Source organism: Chenopodium album, chromosome 19 (assembly GCF_948465745.1).
Source record: "Chenopodium album chromosome 19, dcCheAlbu1.1, whole genome shotgun sequence".
NCBI lineage: Eukaryota > Viridiplantae > Streptophyta > Magnoliopsida > Caryophyllales > Amaranthaceae > Chenopodium > Chenopodium album.
The window spans coordinates 2,498,180-2,516,846 of record NC_137852.1 but is presented as its reverse complement, the minus strand read 5'-3'; the positions used below and the strand labels follow the sequence as shown (position 1 = coordinate 2,516,846).

Genomic DNA, 18,667 nt, shown 5'->3' with positions numbered 1-18,667 from the left:
ATGGCTGCTCCTATGTTGGATAAATTTTCTAAGTATTGGGAAAACTATACTTCCATACTTGCTATCGCTGTTATGCTTGATCCGCGTTATAAAGCTCAAATTGTGAAGGATATGTATGACACATTGTATCATCATGATGAGAGTGCTAAAAAGGTGGATGAGGCATATTATGCTTTTACTGAGCTTTATACCTCGTATTCTGGTGTTAGTACCACTTCTATGTTTTCTGATCAAAGTAATTTATCTTCTACTATATGTGCTTCAAGTGTTCTTTCTCGGCCCTATAAGAAGATTGACACTAGAAAGGTGATTCTATTTATGTCATTTGAAAGTTTATTATTCTGGAGGTTCTTCATTTGTTTCGTGTTTGTGACTGTGTGTGTATGTGTTTGTTTTGTTGTATTTTTAATTTTTTTAAAAACAGAGATATGTTGCAAGTATGGGCGCAAGCAGGGGGGTCAAATTTGATATTGATTCATATCTCAATTCCCCTCTTGTGCCAGTCATTGATGGACAAAAGTTTGATGTTCTTGATTATTGGAAAGGTCAATCGTCTGTGTATCCCATTCTTGCTCGTATGGCCAGGGATGTCTTAGCCATTCCAATTACTTCTGTCGCCTCATAATCTACCTTTAGTATGGGAGGCAGAATTTTGTCTAAGTTCAGGTCAAGGTTGTTGAGTAAAAATGTCGAGGTTTTGATAACAACTCAAAGTTGGATAAAGGGTTATGATGAACCTATAGATGATTCCAATTTGGATGTTGTTAGGGAGGTTGTGCCTCAAGTGATTGATGACGAAGACTAAGAAAGTAAGAAGCTCTTTTTGCATTAATGACCTTCTTTTTGGTAAGCCCCTTTGATATCTCAACACTATTGAAGCAATTAGAACTTGCACAACTATATATCTAATTCATTCTCTGCAATCTTTACTTAGGACTGCATGAACCAGAAAATTGAAAGACTTTGTTCATTTTCTTTTACAGGTCATTTGGATTCGAGTGATGATTTTGCATCTAAATGAGCATGGAGCTGTTTAAAATCTCATGCCTTGTATATTTTGTGAAGTCAAGATTTTTTTTTGGAAGTGGAAGGCTTTTATTATATTTGAGAAAGCCATACCAGATATTATTGGAGTTGGAACGTTGCAGTGATATTATATGCAACGTATTTTGTATATGAAAATGAAACTACTGAAAAAAATACCTAAGTTTGAATCATTGGATTATGTATATGTAATATATTTAATTATTAAATGAAAATGTAAGCGCTTGATATATTCATTAAAAGTTTATTTATTTTGCTTTCATAATTGTTTCTTATAGGTTGCGTCAGACTAGTAGTAATGTGATTTATATTGATATAATTGGTTATAGGTGTTGAGAAAAGAATTATTAGTTCATAAAATATAGCCGAATGGGAGGAAATTGATTAAAAATGACAATAGAATTTAGGCGGCATTTAACTAGAGCTTTACCAGCGAATCAAATAAATTCCCGCTTAAGATCTTGTGGCATTTATTAAAGCTTAGAAAGTTAATTTATATAATTGATGGTACATGAAGTAAACTTATGACTCGGGATTATTTCTTTGTAGTAAAAAAGTTAACTTATTAATAATTAGTAAATATATAGTTATAAGAACTACAATAAAAAGGTCAATAATTAATTATGGTCTGGTTAAGTTCGGATCGGGTAAAAATCAAATCGAGTTAAAATCGGGTCGGGTTAATATCAGTTCGGGTCAAAACAGATCGGATAAGATCGGTTATTTTTCGGGTCAATTTCAGATAGGATTGAGCTCGGGTCGGGTCAAATCGGATCGGTTTGAGTTCAAGTCGGGTCGAATCGGATTCGGGTTGAGTTCAGGTCGGATCAAATCGGTGCCGGGTTAAGTTCAGATCGGGTCAAGTTCGGATTCGGGTTGAGTTCAGTTCGGTTACAGATCGGGTTTGGGTCTTGAATTTCTCGGATCAAATCGGATCGGTTACAGTTCGAAACGGATAGTTTTTTTCGGATCGGTTCGGGTTTGACACCTCTACGAGTGATGCATGTATTTCTTATTATGCCATTTTAGAACATATATTACATAGTATTATTATTATAACTCTGTATTTAATATTTATTTAATCTAGTGGAACATATAATTATTATTTGTAGTTCATAACATCTTTTTGCCTTTATGAAAAGTTATACTTCTTAAAGTCGTGTTTTAATCTTATTGTCACAATTTTTTTGTGATGTCTAACTACTTAACTAGTGCTTTTAATTTGTCAAATATCCATAGAAAAGGGGTCTTTTATTTGTTGATGATGTATACAGTAAAGAAGAGTACATACCGAATGTGTAACATTTGTATGTGTACAATTATTTGAGCAGACGGGTCAAAATCCCTAGCGGACTTTTGAATTTTCACATGTGTTCATATGACATTGTTATATCACTTCTATGCATCTACCAAACATGTATTACATCATCCTACGTTGCGTTGAGCAAGTGTTTATGAGTGCGATATAAATTGTGATAGAGGACTTATTAGTGCACCGCAACAACATACTGAACATCCTTAATTCCTTATCATGCATTGTTATTTAATTATTTCCATTTGAATTATGTACTCTTTTCGTCTCATAAAGAACTTTTCATTTGCTATACTATTTATATTCAAAAGTTGATGTTTAAAGTGCTCATTATGTACTCCGTAATAAGTATGCGATGAACCTAAAGTGCTATATTACCAAAACATCATCTTTTAACTAAACAATATAATAGCAAATGACTAGCATGTTATTCCAACTATCTAAGAGGACCAAGATTGTTGAAAGATGATAAATGGTTTGATCTTGAATGATAAGGAAAAAGTGAAAGAGGGTAGAAAATCTTGTGAGATAGCATCATGAGAAGACAAGTAAACTTAAAAAAATATTTAGTTGCTGCCGTGGCGTAAATATGTTGCTCTTTTGTGCCTTTTATGTGATTCTTCAAAAAGTACTATTGCTCTTCACAATCCTTAGTGGTAAATTTTTATTATTTCTCAAGTAAGCACTAATCTCAACACTCGATCCATAAATATCTTATAATTATTTGGTTTAATTTAGGGTATATTCTTTATTTGATTAATTTATCTATTTTTTAAAAAATTAAATTTAATAACTTTTATTACTTGAGCCTATTTTGAGTAGAGTAAGGGCCTGTTCACATTCACTTAATTTCAGTTCATTTCAGCTCCTAAATTCCTTCTCACATAAAATATTCATTTCAACTCTGTTCAGTTCAATTTAGCTCCAATCAGATCAGTTCAGTTCAGCTCCAATCAGTTCAGTTCAGTTCAGTTCAGCTCCAATCAGTTCAGTTCAGCTCCAATCAGTTCAGTTCAATAAATGTGAACAAGCCCTAAGTGAAAATAAGGGTCTATTTGTTTCATCAGATCTTATTTTTAAAAAAGTTCAGATGAGTGGTAAATAATGACTTTTTAACGTTATATTCTAGAGGTTTAAGGTTCAAACCCTCAAGTGATAAGGTTTGGGGGTGGAGATTCTCTGCAACAAAATAATCATGAAGTTTGAGGTTTCTTTACCTTTTAAAAAATAAAAATAATAATATAAACATAGGGTGATAGGGGTAACATATTAACATGATAGAGACTTAGAATTTGTGCTTGTCAATGTTTATTTTATATGTTAGTGCTAATATAATTTTTAATGAATCCATTATATAAGCCATAGCAATTTCAAACATTGTAGATTGTTAGTGAGATAATATTCTCATCTAAATGTTTAAAAACCCTTTGATTATCTTAACCACCTTTTTTTAAAGTGTGGAAAATTTAGTTTAATCTCCTCATCAGATTGTAACTAATAGTTCAATGAAATTGTTAAATTTCAAAACAATGTAAAATGGGCCTGGGCAACCCGAACAAGGAGGAGGAGAGTTTGGTCTACAAACAAGGCTTTGGAGCTTCCATACTAAAACCAATTGGCAATATTAGGAGGTACTCCTCTACCTTATAAAGTATCACTCCTCTTTCTCCAATATGAGACACTCACAAGTAGGCAACAATTGGTTTCAACAGAAATCAATGGATTTCAAACTTCAAAATGAACAAGATCTCACTAATGAAATAATTATCATATAATTATGACAATATTCGTTAAATAAGCATTTGTTATAACTTATAAGGTACAATCAAAATTATTTTTCAGTTATGTGCGCACAAGGTACCAACGCAAAGACAATTACGTGGTACTATTATTTTAATTTAATTACATCATGTATTTAATACAACCAATTATACATAGAAGTTTATCTAAATACGTAGTAATAACGACGAGGGCAATGATAAAACAAATATACTTATTTCCTATGTGATATGTCAATTCCAAAGTCCAGCCTGTATATCTTATTTTTATTTATAAGTGCATCAATTATTTTTCTCAGGTTCACCAAAAACTTTATCCATAAGACTATTCAACCAGAACTTATCAAAAAGGTGCTTACAAAGTTACAATTCATAGTATACCCAAAACGACACCGTTTTAATCATCTCACCCTCCCATCTTACGTGGCAGAATCACTTTTGCTCTTTTTGCACTTTTTCATTACAAAAATATCTCCACCCTTGGATATTTCACCTCTACTCACCCCTACTCTCACCCTCAGCGCGTGTGAAATTCCAAATTTACCCTTTTATCAACACATTTTCCACGCGCCTCATTTGATGACTCACCTCTATATAAACCCTCTTCTACCCTTGTCTCTCTCCTCAAACCAGAGCTCCAAGTAGCCTCCAATGGTAGCTTGAAAAAAAAATATTAATAAAAAATAATATAAAGTTTGACCAAGATGTCATACTCGAGAGCTGATTCGAGCTTAGACGACGGCGATCGCCAACAGAACATGGGGTCTGTTGGCGGCACCGGCAACCGTCGCCGGAGAACAGCAAACGAGTTCTCCGGCGACGGTTGCAGGGATCCGGAGGCGTGGAATGCGTTTGCGGACAGTTTTAGTCAGGTGCAGTCGGTGTTGGACCGGAACAGGATGCTGATCCAGCAGGCTAACGAGAACCACCAGTCGAGGATGCCGGATAATATGGTGAAGAATGTGGCCATCATTCAGGAATTGAATGGGAACATTACGAAAGTCGCGTCGATTTACTCCGAATTATCGGGGAATTTTACCGGGAAGGTGAAGCAGCAACGGCAAGGAGGTGGAGGAAAGGGAGGTAGTAGTAATGGGAGGAGGAATAATGAGTAAAGGGGGATTTTTTAAAAATAATAAAGATTATCTGCCTTGGTGTGATTTATTAGTACTAATAAGTGGTACTAATTGCTACTAATTAGTTATCTCAAGGAACAAAAAAATAAGAGGGGAATTTGGCTCCTTTGTTCAATTTTATGTACTATAAGTATTTTAAGCTATGTGATGTATGGATGACCATTGATTGGTAATGAATCGGTATGAGATTTATCACTTTTATGTTGGTTTTCTTTATTTAAAATTTAAAAATATAGTCATTTTTTATTACTCTATAATATATTTGTTCGAATTTAGGGCTTGTTCTCTTACGTTGAAATTCAGTTCAGTTCAGTTCAGCTGAGTTCAGTTCAGTTCAGTTCAGTTCAGCTCAATTCAGTTCAGTTCAGCTCCTAATTTCCTTCTCTTATAAAATATTCATTTCAGTTCAGTTCAGTTCAGTTCAGCTGAGTTCAGTTCAGTTCAGTTCAGTCAATGAGAACAGACCCTTAATCTGATTTAGGATGGAGTAAAAAATCTCTTAACTAAGGTTAATATATACATTTCAAACTTCGAAAGAAGGGTAATATCCATGATGGTTTAATCAGACCTAGTTCTTAGAAAAAAAATCCCATGATGGTAACGAATTTGTAACATGCTCTTTAATACAGTACTAGATGATTTAACTATCAAACAACTTTGATTAAAAAAAAAAATCAATCAATCATTGAACAGATAATAAGGATGAAGTTAGAAATTGTATATGTCATAGACTCATAGATTGGATGATAATATAATTGGCATGAAATTGTCCATTTGTTGATGCTTAGTCAATTCTAGAAATGTGTAATATCAGGATTAGCACTCTGAAAGACTGAAACATCTGGATAATTAGCTCTTGATGTGTCTATTTTTGATAGCTGGAGCCAGGATTGATGATAAGGTGAAGAAAAACAATCAACGTGAAACATTACACATTTTAAACCGATTAAGTGATGATGACTTGATGAACACATTTTGAACTCTCTTTTTTTCTTTTATTTTTATTTTTATTTTTATTTTTATCGTAACATGGAGCACCAATTAACAAAATATTCTACAGAGTATTATAGCATGATCTAGTAGGTGTGTATCAAAATTTGTACAGTGTACCCATTTACACATATGTTTGGTCGTTTGGACATGGTGGTGCCGGTGTTCCAACTAACGAGTCATTTTTGTTGATGTATAGTATTACATCAAACAATCAAAGAGTCAAAGTTATCTTACTTGTATGTGATCTCACTCTATTTATCTCTTCATCACATACGTTTTTTTTTTTTTTTTTTTTTTTTTTTTTTTTTTTTTTTTTTTTTTTTTTTTTTATCACTCTTGTCTATCTTCTCATCATCACATGAACTCCTATAATAATGTGTTTCCTCTTTATCAACAATCTTATAAGATTTAGATAAAGTTTATACGCGTATTTGTATTTATCCATATTCATGCAAAGACTAATAGACATCGACTCATTGATCATCCCATCTACAAAGTCCAACAAAAACAGGACTTTGTGCCTATGAAAAATTTCCATGTTGGTTAGGGCATTTACATTTTGTTTTTTTAACACAAAAGGGAATTATATATATATATTAGCAGTAGATGCTACTGATGGAAACCATCAGAGCATAGGATAAACATCCCAAGGGCATTTACATTTTGATTCATGAAAATCTAATCTGTTAGAATTTGCGTGTGTATTGAATTGGTCCCAATTGATGCTAGTGAAAATGAAATGGAGCACCTTGTTACGCATGATCTTTTGTTTGTGCTCTTCAATGAACCAACTTTTTTTTATCTTGGATTCTAGACTTTCTAGTTGAACAAGTCACTTAACACAACATGATTTTGTTTGCTATCTTTTTGCTTTGCGAGGAGATCAATTCTCTTTCTTGTATTTGTTAGAAACTTAAAATGTTAATCTTGTACTCTTGTAGGCTACGGAATTGTATCTAGTTAACACGTCTTGATTTATAGATTATTCATGATTATAGTTCATCTATTATGTAGTTAAAAATAACAAACAAATCGTATCAAGTCAAGTTAATAATGTCTCGCTTGATCACAAGTAGGATGCAAATCTCTTAATCTAATCGAATATATTTTTTTAGTCGAGTTATGTGTAGAAATTTCAACTCTAACTCGTTTATGGGATATGTTCAAGTTTAGTGAGATATTTCCAAAATATCTCAAATAACACACCAGAAGTGAGATATTTTTTGGCGCGTGTGTATGAGGGAGCAAGTTGATTGTATTCAATGTGTAATATAGGAATCTAGTTGACGAATTTTGAAGAGATCACAGATTTTTATATGAATCTTGATCATACACAGGTGAAAAGATTTGGTAAAAGCAATAAGCATCTTTGTAAAGGACATAGGTGGGGGTAAAAGTGCAGCATGGTACCCTAGCATCTAATCCTCTTGCATGAGCACTTTAATTAATTGAAGAATACGGATATTTGGATAAGTAGTCTTAAGCAAAGAGAAAATTGCATAGAAAAATAACATAAATGTTGCAAATTGCGTGTGATTTCAACTATGAATAAACTACATTTTTATTTTGACCTACTAGTCGTTGGAGCACGCGCGTTGCGCGTGCCCCCGACGACAAGATAAGTACAATTCGTGGTTGTGTTCCGTTTTTGTGATATTCGTGGTTGTATTCGGGTTTTGTAATAGCAAGGATACATGAAATTTTAAGTAGTAATAAGTAGTGAAAAAGTTTCTAGGGAGATATATCTATGAATAAACAATTATAAAAGTGAGGTTATCTAGAACACTCGTTATATATTTTAAAACGCAATACAATTTCTTATTACCTAAATATTTTTCGAATAGTTTTGTATTAAAATGATTGTGATAATAAGGAGTAGTAATAAGAAAATGCAATATTAAAAGTTAAGGTTATGTAAAATGGATTAATTGTTCGTGATTATGTGTATAATGTTGTTTTTAATTTCTTTTGAAAACTATAGCTAGTACTAAAGTTTATAAGCGATATGAAATGCATAAAATTAATGTGAAATATTATATGTATATGTATTTACTTTTTTTTTTTTTTTTTGAAGAAGAAGTATACGTATTTAAGTTTTACTTGTTATTTGTTAATAAACTATTTTACGACTTTTAGGTAAGGCGTGAACGGCTTTACACTTCTTATATCTAATCGGTTCAACTACTTATATATGTATTATGTTGTTTTTCTATAGAAAATTACAGTACTTTAAGTTTAAAATTGATATGAAATGCATAATTAATGTGAAATATTATATGTATATGTGTTTCATAGATTTAAAGTTAAATGAATCAAAATGTTATTAGTTAGGATCCCCTTTATTAATATTAGTTGTAGTCTATGTTGGTTGAACATGGATTGTGTTTATTGTATTGTTGATCATTTCCTTATAAAAAAAAACTTAAATAAAGATTATGAATATGTTAGGTCAATGGAAATATGTTAGGTCAATGGACTATTGGCTATTGGGTTATGAGTACAAGCGGCCAAATAATTAAATTTAGTGCAAAAAAAGAGAATTACATTTTTGAAAAAGTGTACTAAGGGCCTGTTCTCATTGACTGAACTGAGCTGAAATGAACTGAAATGAAATGAACTTATTAGAGCTGAACTGAGCTGAGCTGAACTGAACTAAATCAAACTGAACTGAGCTGAAATGAATATTTTATGAGAGAAGAAAATTAAGAGCTGAAGTGAACTGAATTGAAAATAATCTGATGAGAACTGGGCCTTAGTAGGAAATATAATATAGCCTATTTTGTTATTACATGCAATGTATTAAATCATGTAAACATGCATATTTTTTATATCTAAAAATTGCTTTTTTATCTCAAAAAAGAAATGTGGACCTTTTTAAAAGGAATACTCTTATTTTAACCCAAAAAACATAAACATATATAATCTTGAAAATATGTTTAGAAAGTCTAGTTGATTTTGACTTAAACAAAGTTGCTCATAAGTTAGACATATGGACATATAATAGTAATTAACTATTGGTTGCTCTTGCTCCCTCCTCCCCTCTCTCTCTATCTCTCTCTCTCTCTCTCTCTTTCACTCTCACCCCCGACCCTTTTATCTCTCTCTCTCTCTCTCTCTCTCTCTCTCTCTCTCTCTCTTCCGACCCTTGTTTCTCTTTTGACCCTTGTCTTTCTCTCTTTCTTTCTCTTCTCCCGACCCTTTTTCCTCTTCTTTTATTCTCTTTCCCGAATCCTTCCTCTCCTAGCATGCTTTCTCTCTCTTCCTTGCTTCCTTCATTCCCTATCTCTTTCCTCTCCTAGCATGCTCTCTTCTCTCTTAGCATGCCCTTTCTTTTTCTTTCTTTTTTTCCTCTCTCTCTCTCTCTCTCTCTCTCTCTCTCTCTCTCTCTCCCCCTCCTTCTCTTCCATCCATTCTCTCCACTCCTAGCAAGGTTTCTCCTCTCCTAGGATGCTCTCTACTCTCTTAGCACAAATTTGCACTTATTGAGTGACCATCTCTCTTCCTCTCTCTCCTTCTCTCTCGTGCCCCCCCCCCCCCGGATGACAAGAGAAATAAAATTCGTGGTTAAGTTGTGTTTGGGTTTTGTAATAGCAAGATACAAGTAGTAACAAGAAGTAGTGATAAAGTTTGTATGGAGAAATATCTATGGAAAAATAATTTTAATAAGTGAAGTTATCTAGAATTTGGTAGTTAATTAAACATGTATCTCTAAAGTATTAAGTAGAGTACAACTACTCACTCGTTTTTTAACAAAGTTTCTTATTAGTTTCGAACTGTAGAGTAAAATGGAAATGAGTGGAAAAAAAAAAGGATAATTTGAAAAGGGTGGTAAGAAGCAAGTGATAGGGAAACAAGTGTAACCTTTTCATTTCTATGTTGCCCTATATTGTCATTCTCTTTTTTTCCTTTTCTTTTCCCATTGCCTTGTCTTAATTGTTCTTTTTCTATGGATTTGAAAGTTATTGGTCGACTTGATCCTCTCTCACTCATTCCTTCTTTTATTGACCTAAACTCTTTCTCTCATTCTCTTCTTCCCTAATCTTTCTTATCCTTGTTCCATCCTCTAAAAAGTTGTGAAAATTAATAGGTTGCATTTACTCCCTCTCCCCTAGCCTTACTCTCCCCCTGGCCCTTCTATCTCACCCGACTTCTCTTTATCCCATTCATTCTTTCAGCCCCCCTCTCTCTATATCAGTTGCACTTTATCTCTTTATCTCTTTATTGATATGTTTGTCTCTCTTCTAACCCCCGTCTTTTTCTCTTTCCTGATCCTCCTTCTCTCTCTCTCTTAATTTCTCTTCCAGCTCTTCGTTCTCTCTCTCTTCTCTCGACTCCTTTCTCTGTGACCTTTTTTTCTCCCATGCTCTCTCTTGACCTTCCAACTCTCAACGCATCTTCCTTTCACACATTCCCCCTCTTTCTCTCTATACTTCTCTCTCTCTCCTTCCCTCTCTTAACGCATCATTCTTACACCCATTCCCCTTTGCTCTCTCTCTCTCTCTCTCTCTCTCTCTCTCATCCACCTCCTCTCCCATGCTTTAATTCCACCATCTCTTTTTCTAAAGTTATCTATTACTATGGTTGTATAAACATAATTAAAAACACTTACTTATATGTTAATCTAGCATGATTCTACCATAATGTTGAAATTTCATTCTAAAAGGTGCTATTAATTAGTAGACTTCCTCATAATTGTCACAAATCCATGCACGTTTAATCACAACATTTTTTTGATGAACGGAGGTTGTTGAGAGTTAATTGTTAGAAATCTTTTCCCCACTTCTTGCTTACTCTGTTTCTGCTTCCTTTCAGCTTTATGATTTCTCAAATTAAGATTCCTACTTCCATTCAGCTTTATAATTTCTCTAATTACAATTTCTTTCATTTTTAAAAAAAAATTCCTACTTTTATAAAGCCACTTTTGAACTTATATTTATGGATTTATCACCCTTACCTTCCCTCTAACTCTTAATGTGTAGAACAATTCAAGGTATGAGCAAGGCAAGTTTTTTACACGCAAGTTAAAGATATTTTTGTTAATTTTATGTTAATTGTGACTAAAAAGTAAACTCTTGATGACCAGTATGATTCCCAAAATGTTTACCGAATAACTTATTCAACATGTCTATTCAAAAAAAAAATAAATAAATAAATTATTCAACATGTAATCAAAATGATTTTCGAACACGTAAATTGAGGGAAAATTAATAACCGAGGAATACATAGAACACACCATCACATTAGATCATCCAAAGCTTTAAAAATCCCTAATTATTTCTCATAAGTTTTTTTTTTAAAAAAAAATCATCCATTTTTGTTAAAGAAAAAAGCAATAATTTTAAAAACCATCCAGTTATTATTTATTAAAAATAGAGATGTATTATATGGTTAGATTAGTCTAACATCTAACACCCCCAAGTAGTTGGCAAAACATTTAAATTTAACAACTGTGACACTAATGTAAGATCAACAATATATTTTGAGGTACAAATACGAGTTCTTTAATGGCTTATTATGCTATTCTTGATAATCTAGCAAGCGAGCTTAAATAGAAAACATCTTACAAATCTGATCTAGATTAACACTATCTATTGCTTGCATCTTGGATATTTTCCAGCTCTTGACATCTCTGCAGCGATGTTTCCTGACCTGTAAAAATGTAGCATACCATACACTTCATCAAAAATTGCATTCCGGTAATAAAAAAAAAAAAAAAAAAAAAAAAAAAAAACAAACATACCATACATTTCAGTCATTACTCAATAATCGGCTAATTAGGACACCATCTACCAAAAAGCTGTATTTTAGTATTACCTCTTCAAGATACAAACCACTCTGCAATTCTGCTGCCCGACAATCAATAAAAGAATAAGTTGTACTAATTGTCATTAAGGCAACCATATCTATCCTTATTAGTTACCTAACTGGTTTGGTAAGTAGACAATTTCTAGAAGAAATGGCAATGTATGTCATAACAAAGCTTGAGCATATATAAAACCTAACAATTGTTAGATTTAAAGTTAAAATTCTAATGAAGCTGCTGAGTACAAACATAATTTTTTCTGAGACAAATCAATCATATAATATAAAACCAGCACAAGTGAACAAACTATGCAGTATTTGATAGCCTAATACTGTTTTTCCAGATCAGGTGCACAATTACCCTCTCAAGGTGGCCTGTAGAAGGTGGCTACAACTAAAAAAAAGGTGGCTACTAAGAAATAATGTCCAGGGAGAAGGGGAGAGGAGCCTTGAACCCAGGACAACCTAGGTAGTGAGCTGATGGAAACCATGGCGTCCAATCACCGGACTCTACTCAATTCTTGATTAATAGCTTAACACTACGATCTAGGAAATTGCTAGCAGTAATAAACCAGACATTCAAAAATCAATCCAAGTCCAAGCTCCAAAGTTCATCTATATACATATAATAGCAGCAACTCATATATTTTTAACTTCCCAAGTATGAAACAGAATCAACATCACCAGGGGCAAAAATCTTAGTATCATCATAATTTAATTTGACCAATAATAAGTCAATATATATTTCATATAGTTGATTAAAAGATGCACATTCAATAATTGAATAATTGAAGAAAATATGCAACCGAAATAAAGAAATCAAGCAAAGAGCTAACCATGCAAAGAAGAAAATCTTGCTATTTTGGCAATTATCAGATATCACAAAATCATAACCAAAGACCCCATTGCAGCAGTCATTTCCCTGTAAGGCAGCCAAAAATTCATCTTAGCTTTTTGCTGGATTGCCATCCTTCTCAACTACAACTCCTCTTCTTCTCATCAATGTCGTCTCCATCGCTGCATTCATCGCACTTTAATTCATTATTCCTGTGAACAATAAAACAAAACCAGCAAACAACAAATCAATTTAAAAATAGCATCAAAGCAAATTAAGAAATTGTAAATGAAAAGAACTGTGTAAAGCTTTCTTCAAGTCTGCTTAAAACCTTTCCTCTGCATCTTCTTTAGCTTGTAATTGTCGAAGCGTTTTTTACCCACCGTCCCCAACTGATTAACAAGCAAGCACATAATCATTATCTTCATTCTCCGAGAAAACAGATTATAATTAATTTAATAAAGCTTCAGAAAGTAATGACCAATGGAAACAAAAGGTAATCATGGAAAATGATAAAGGTGGTTAGTGTTTTTCCAGTATCTACCCACTAATAGCAGCTTTTCATCAGATGAAAACTCGAAGAAAACCTTGACAGTTATAGAGCAGTTGCAATTCAAATTCTGTTGATTTTCATAAAATATAAACTGATATATATTACCATGTGTTAGCTTTTTCTTTCACATCCTCTTCAGTTTCATAAATATAAACTGATACTACCCATAGATAAGCCTTATTTTGATTTGGATTGTTTGTTTGCCCCAATTTTTGGTTTATTCTTTGAATGTAGAATATGATCAAGTTTAGGGTAATTTAGACCTAGCTAAATGTCCAGAAATCAACAACTAAAACAAAAATGCACACAATTGATAGAAAAATAAGCATTATAATACAAAACCCAAAGAAAATTTAAGGAATAAGAGATAACCAAGAGGAACCCTTGCTTTCCAAGAGTCGAGTAATACCAACACTGACTGTAGTTGGACCTGAAGACAACATCAGCAGAAAATCAATTCAATCCACCATAACAAATTTAAAACGAAAATAGCAAAATTACAAGAAACAAAAGGTTACGCATTTATCAGTCAATCTAGGAACCTTTATAGTGATACTACTAAAACCTGCACACTTATTAATACTACATCATCAGATGAACACTTTCTCAACCTTGTAGCTTTGCAAGCAAGTCAACAATGATTTAGCACTCAATGAAGATAAGCACTCAATTCTGCTTACTGGATCAATTAATCAAACTCTAAGATATCAAACTAAAGTAGAGCAGAATTAAGCAAAACGAATCATACTAATAGTATTGCAATCTGAGAAGGAGCAGAGCATGACATAGACAGAACTTACTGGATCAGGTCCTAAGAGCTTCTGATTAGCAAGAGCAACGACCTGCAGAAAACAAGTATGCATGAAGATAACGGATATTATAAGATAAATGGTAAGTGGATGGATGGAAAAAATTAAGTTAAGCTAGAATCGATCCAAAAAGGCAAAAATGGCAGATAAGGAGGATCATGTATGTGAAAAGTAAGTGGAAAGATTAAAGAATTTAAGACAAAGGCCAAGAATATTACAGCGAAGGCTTCATTTATTTCATAGAAGTCAATTTGAGAAGGCTCCAAACCAGCATTCGAAATAGCTTTTGGAATTGCAAGGGCAGGAGCAGTAGTAAACCATTCAGGGGCCTGGTCAATGTTAATAAGAATTCAATTGCAGGATAAAAAATAATATTTTTCTCAACGAGCATTTCAAAAGTTTGGATGTAAATAGGCCAGCAGTAGAAATTTCTAAACCTGAGCTGCATCAGCAAAACCTTTGATCCTTGCAATCACTTGGAGTCCAAGTTTTTTTGGCCATTTCTCCACTGACCAATACTAATGCAGCAGCACCATCACTGTTTGTAGCAAGTTCAGACAATCTTAAAGCTCTTATAAAAGAAAGCGTAAAACATTAAGCAAAATGAAAAATGAAGGTAGAGGTCTCTTCATCTAATAAATAACTTGGGATAAATAGGGTGTTAACATCTATCTCTAATTCTCTTTCATTAATATACTTCGTAAATGCTTTAGAATAACCACTTTAAATTCAATAAAAAAATATATTTAAAAAAAAAAAAAACAACATTTGACATTTAAATCATTTATTTTGTTAATATGTTATCCCCCCCCCCCCCCCAACCCCTGTCTTCAGAATTTCTTTTGGCAAGGGGAAGGGGTGGGATCAGAGAAAAGAAAAGAGAAGCCTTAGATTTCATTACCTTATAAGCGAAGAATTACCAGCAGTGACAGAGCCTCCATTCTTTTTAAAGCTGGGAGGGAGTTTGTTAAATTTGGCAAAATCAAACTGTCAACATGCCATCAAAACCGAGATCACAAAGTGACTGAAAAAAAAAAAAAACACCGATAGAAGGCTGACTTGATAAGGAGAATTTGCCATACCTTCTCGAGACCATCATCCTTGTCAATAATCGTGGTTTGTCTTCCCCTATTTCCAGAAATCTTCACCTGCATACAAAAATTCATTAGCCTCCTGCAACCTAAACACTAAAAGTTTGTTTCTTTTTTTTATTATTCCGGATTGGCTTTTCATGCTTTCTAGTAACTACAAAGAAAATTTTCTGGTTCAAATATGCATCTAAAACAGAGTCAAATCTTGCCGGAGCTATTTCCCAAGAAAACGCGCCACTGTTCTTTGCAGCAATACCACGCTCATAGCTCCTTATAGCAAAAGAATCCTGGGGAAGCAAGAACAAATTAGCAACATGGCAGTTATATTCAGCACAGAATTTGAATGGTTTATTTTATGTTGGCTTTTGTTGTGGCAAATAAACTACATAAGTGAATTTTGACCTTGGACAATCAGAGGCTCAAGCACTCTTTTTCTCAAAACCAATAAAAAGAAAGGATCATTTATTTTTCTTCCCATGCTACTATTGGATAAAAGATGCTAAAATTCTAAAGAAGAAAGATACACCACCAGATAAATCAACCAATAACCAGTCTCCACACTCAAGTAATCTTTTCATTATGGGTTGAACTCAACGAACCCAAGAAGATGAGGTGCTCTTATCCCAAAATGGATAAAATTCAAAAAATTACAAATATATGAACTGTGGTTCTTGACTTCTTGGCACCTAAAAGGAGTATATTATAGAGAGATTGCAAAAACTTAAAGCTATATTGTGATTCAATAATTTTCCATGTCTAATTGATAAAGTCAACCTCTAAAAGGTGCAAAGAAAGCAAAGGACTATGATGAAGAACAAGTTTGTTCTGCAAGAAAATTGAGAAAATTCGAAGAAATTGTAGTAAAAGAAGTAAGAATAAGAGGGAAATGAAGATAAAAAGTGTAGAATATAAATGAGAAATTACAGTTTGTTAATTGCTATTATTAAAAGGTAATGAAGCTTTAGCTAAATTTGTTTCTCTTTGTTAAGCTTGACTTGAAATGGTCGGAGTTTGGAACGAACAAATTTAGATTTAGAATTTTCTATCCAGAAGTCAAAAAATACAAATGTCATATATATCTAACGTTTCAGTTTATTATACTCCGTAGATTTAAAATCACTAACAAATACAAGGTATTCTCTACCGAATGGTACCCTTTTTGAAGAGTCTCAGTTTCTCACCCATAACTAAATCAAATGATTCCTGACGTAAGATATAAAATAAGTTCCTGTACATATGATTGCAGAACATCCCAAAAACAGCATTTGATACACCATCACAAATTCATAATAATGAGTAATGAATGATTCCTAGATAAATCTATAGGATGTGCAAGACAGGGGCAGCAGCCAGATGAAACATCAATCAGTGGTTATAACAGGTAGAGCAAACAGAATTAACCCAACATGACACCTGACCTAAACCAAACATGATAGCAGCAGCTTTGCAATAATACAATTCATAATCAAGTGGACATAAAAAGACAGTTCAACTCAAAGGGTCAGGTTAGAGCGGACGATTCCTACTGGAAAATAGCCTAGTTTAACTCACTAAGATATATACCGTAACTACATAAGCACCCAAAAGTACAGCAAGGGTCAATGTGAAAGTTGGCCAAAAAAAGCTAAACCAAATGGTAAAGATAGATCATGGTTTTAAGAAATTGCTAACATGTTTGCTTTTTACGTACAACTTACTCCATAAATTTTGGTCCATATAGTACTTCCTATGAAGTATACTTTAATTTCAAAACTAACAGTACAAATATGAGTTGAATAATCATAGGTTGAGTTGAGTCAACTATTTCAGTATTTCAAAACATATGTATAGGTTTAGGAGTTCAACATATTCATTTTCTACCCAACCAAACACAACCAGTTTACCAGCATAAAATAAATGTAAAGCAAAGAAAAAGGATAGTGCAATAACCAAATAGGAGCTTATTAAAGGATATATTTCAAACTGATAATACAAAAATAAATGCATAACAAAAGACATACCATCATTGCGAACACAAATTTCTGGCATTCTCAGAACTTCGCCAGTGATGCCATTGTAAACTCGAATTTCAATGTCACCCTCAACATTAACCGAAGAGCTGCAACAATCCCCAACAAATTAGTAACATCATAGACATATACAATGGAGTAAATTTTACACCTAGAGTTACACAAACATACTTTTCCACAAGTTGCTGAACAGCATAGGCACCAAGCATTTCATTATGGACAACGACACGATGCCGTTGGGCTGGCATCGTGTCGACTATGATTAATGTATGACAGTCACTATGTGAATTTACGTACAATAAATCCAAATATTCCTATTAAAACTGCAGAAATTTACTCAAATATCCAAAATACATCCAAACCCCTATTAAATGCCAGAATCTTAGTATACATAAAAATACTCCTATAATACTGCAGGAATTTTCTTAATTATACAAAATTCATCAAATTTATACTATAAGAGTCATTTCAACATTATTCATCAAAATGGGCCAAATACAACCTTCATCTTGATTACATATTCATCAAGAGGCTCAAACACTAATTTATGCCCCAATTAAGAGTTTAAGTCTTTAAGACAATCCTAAGCCCTTCTTTACAAAATAAACATATAGGAATTTTATGTTTTTAAAGAAGCATATAGGACTATGATCAAAGACTATGAGAAGTTGAGCATTAAATTAGCCGTACACACATGCACCTTAGGTGCAGGATGCCTGTGACAAGCTATAATTTGAGTAGCTTGCATCCTATTGCCACAAACGACAGTGTCCAATAGCACAAATGACCATGAGCAACATTGATTATGCTTCTTTCCACTTTGTCTTTGCACTTGAATAATAACACAACCACCCGTACAAAATTTTGATTTGTTTTCCAGCCTTATCCATTCCCAAAGCCTATTAAATTATTTGTTCGACTCTTATTACCCCCTAAATTCATAAACCCCAACCCAAGCATGCCCTGGGTGTTAGTGTTATCATCTGCTCTAAGCTAATCATATCTCTAGTAATTGTTTGCACAAATTACTACAATCATACTATCAAAAGATATCATTTGATACAAAACATACTCCGTACTATATAAACATTCTAAGAATCAGAATTCTGCAATTTCATCATATTACACAAATGTTTGCACAAATTGCTAAATTATTAATTCCAAATTACCATCATTTGTTACAAAACATACTATATTTTAAACATTCTAATAATAAAAAATACTGCAATTTCATAAAAGAATTTATGCAATCTGCATGCAAGTAACATTGAAATTTATACACCTTTAATCTTGTTCTTGCCAGAA

At 33.1% G+C, this 18,667-nt stretch overlaps 1 protein-coding gene and 1 pseudogene across 1 annotated transcript; one reads left to right on the top strand and one right to left on the bottom strand.

The window, feature by feature from the left end:
- The first annotated feature begins 4,838 nt into the window (after positions 1–4,838).
- On the top strand, positions 4,839–5,249 carry LOC145596111 (protein EARLY FLOWERING 4 pseudogene; annotated as a pseudogene).
- A 6,368-nt stretch (positions 5,250–11,617) lies between these two features.
- Positions 11,618–17,950, bottom strand: LOC145594890 (single-stranded DNA-binding protein, mitochondrial-like). Its single transcript, XM_081651233.1, has 12 exons — positions 17,534–17,950; positions 17,354–17,451; positions 15,563–15,640; positions 15,345–15,410; positions 15,164–15,249; positions 14,700–14,800; positions 14,481–14,591; positions 14,254–14,295; positions 13,826–13,883; positions 13,232–13,292; positions 12,902–13,112; positions 11,618–11,912 (listed from the first exon to the last, which is right to left on the bottom strand). The coding sequence occupies exons 1-3, from the start codon at positions 17,608–17,610 to the stop codon at positions 15,615–15,617; spliced, it is 201 nt and encodes a 66-aa protein (XP_081507359.1). The 5' UTR covers positions 17,611–17,950; the 3' UTR covers positions 11,618–11,912; positions 12,902–13,112; positions 13,232–13,292; positions 13,826–13,883; positions 14,254–14,295; positions 14,481–14,591; positions 14,700–14,800; positions 15,164–15,249; positions 15,345–15,410; positions 15,563–15,614.
- Between the last annotated feature and the right edge of the window lie 717 nt (positions 17,951–18,667).

Bases quoted from the DNA above. Each gene is read 5' to 3' on its own strand.
- LOC145594890 (XM_081651233.1), bottom strand. From the start codon at position 17,610: ATGCCAGCCCAACGGCATCGTGTCGTTGTCCATAATGAAATGCTTGGT. The intron at 17,452-17,533 runs GTATGTTTGTGT...GGATTGTTGCAG, and splicing joins GTTCAGCAACTTGTGGAAAA to CTCTTCGGTTAATGTTGAGG. The intron at 15,641-17,353 runs GTATGTCTTTTG...TTGCTTCCCCAG, and splicing joins AATTTGTGTTCGCAATGATG to GATTCTTTTGCTATAAGGAG.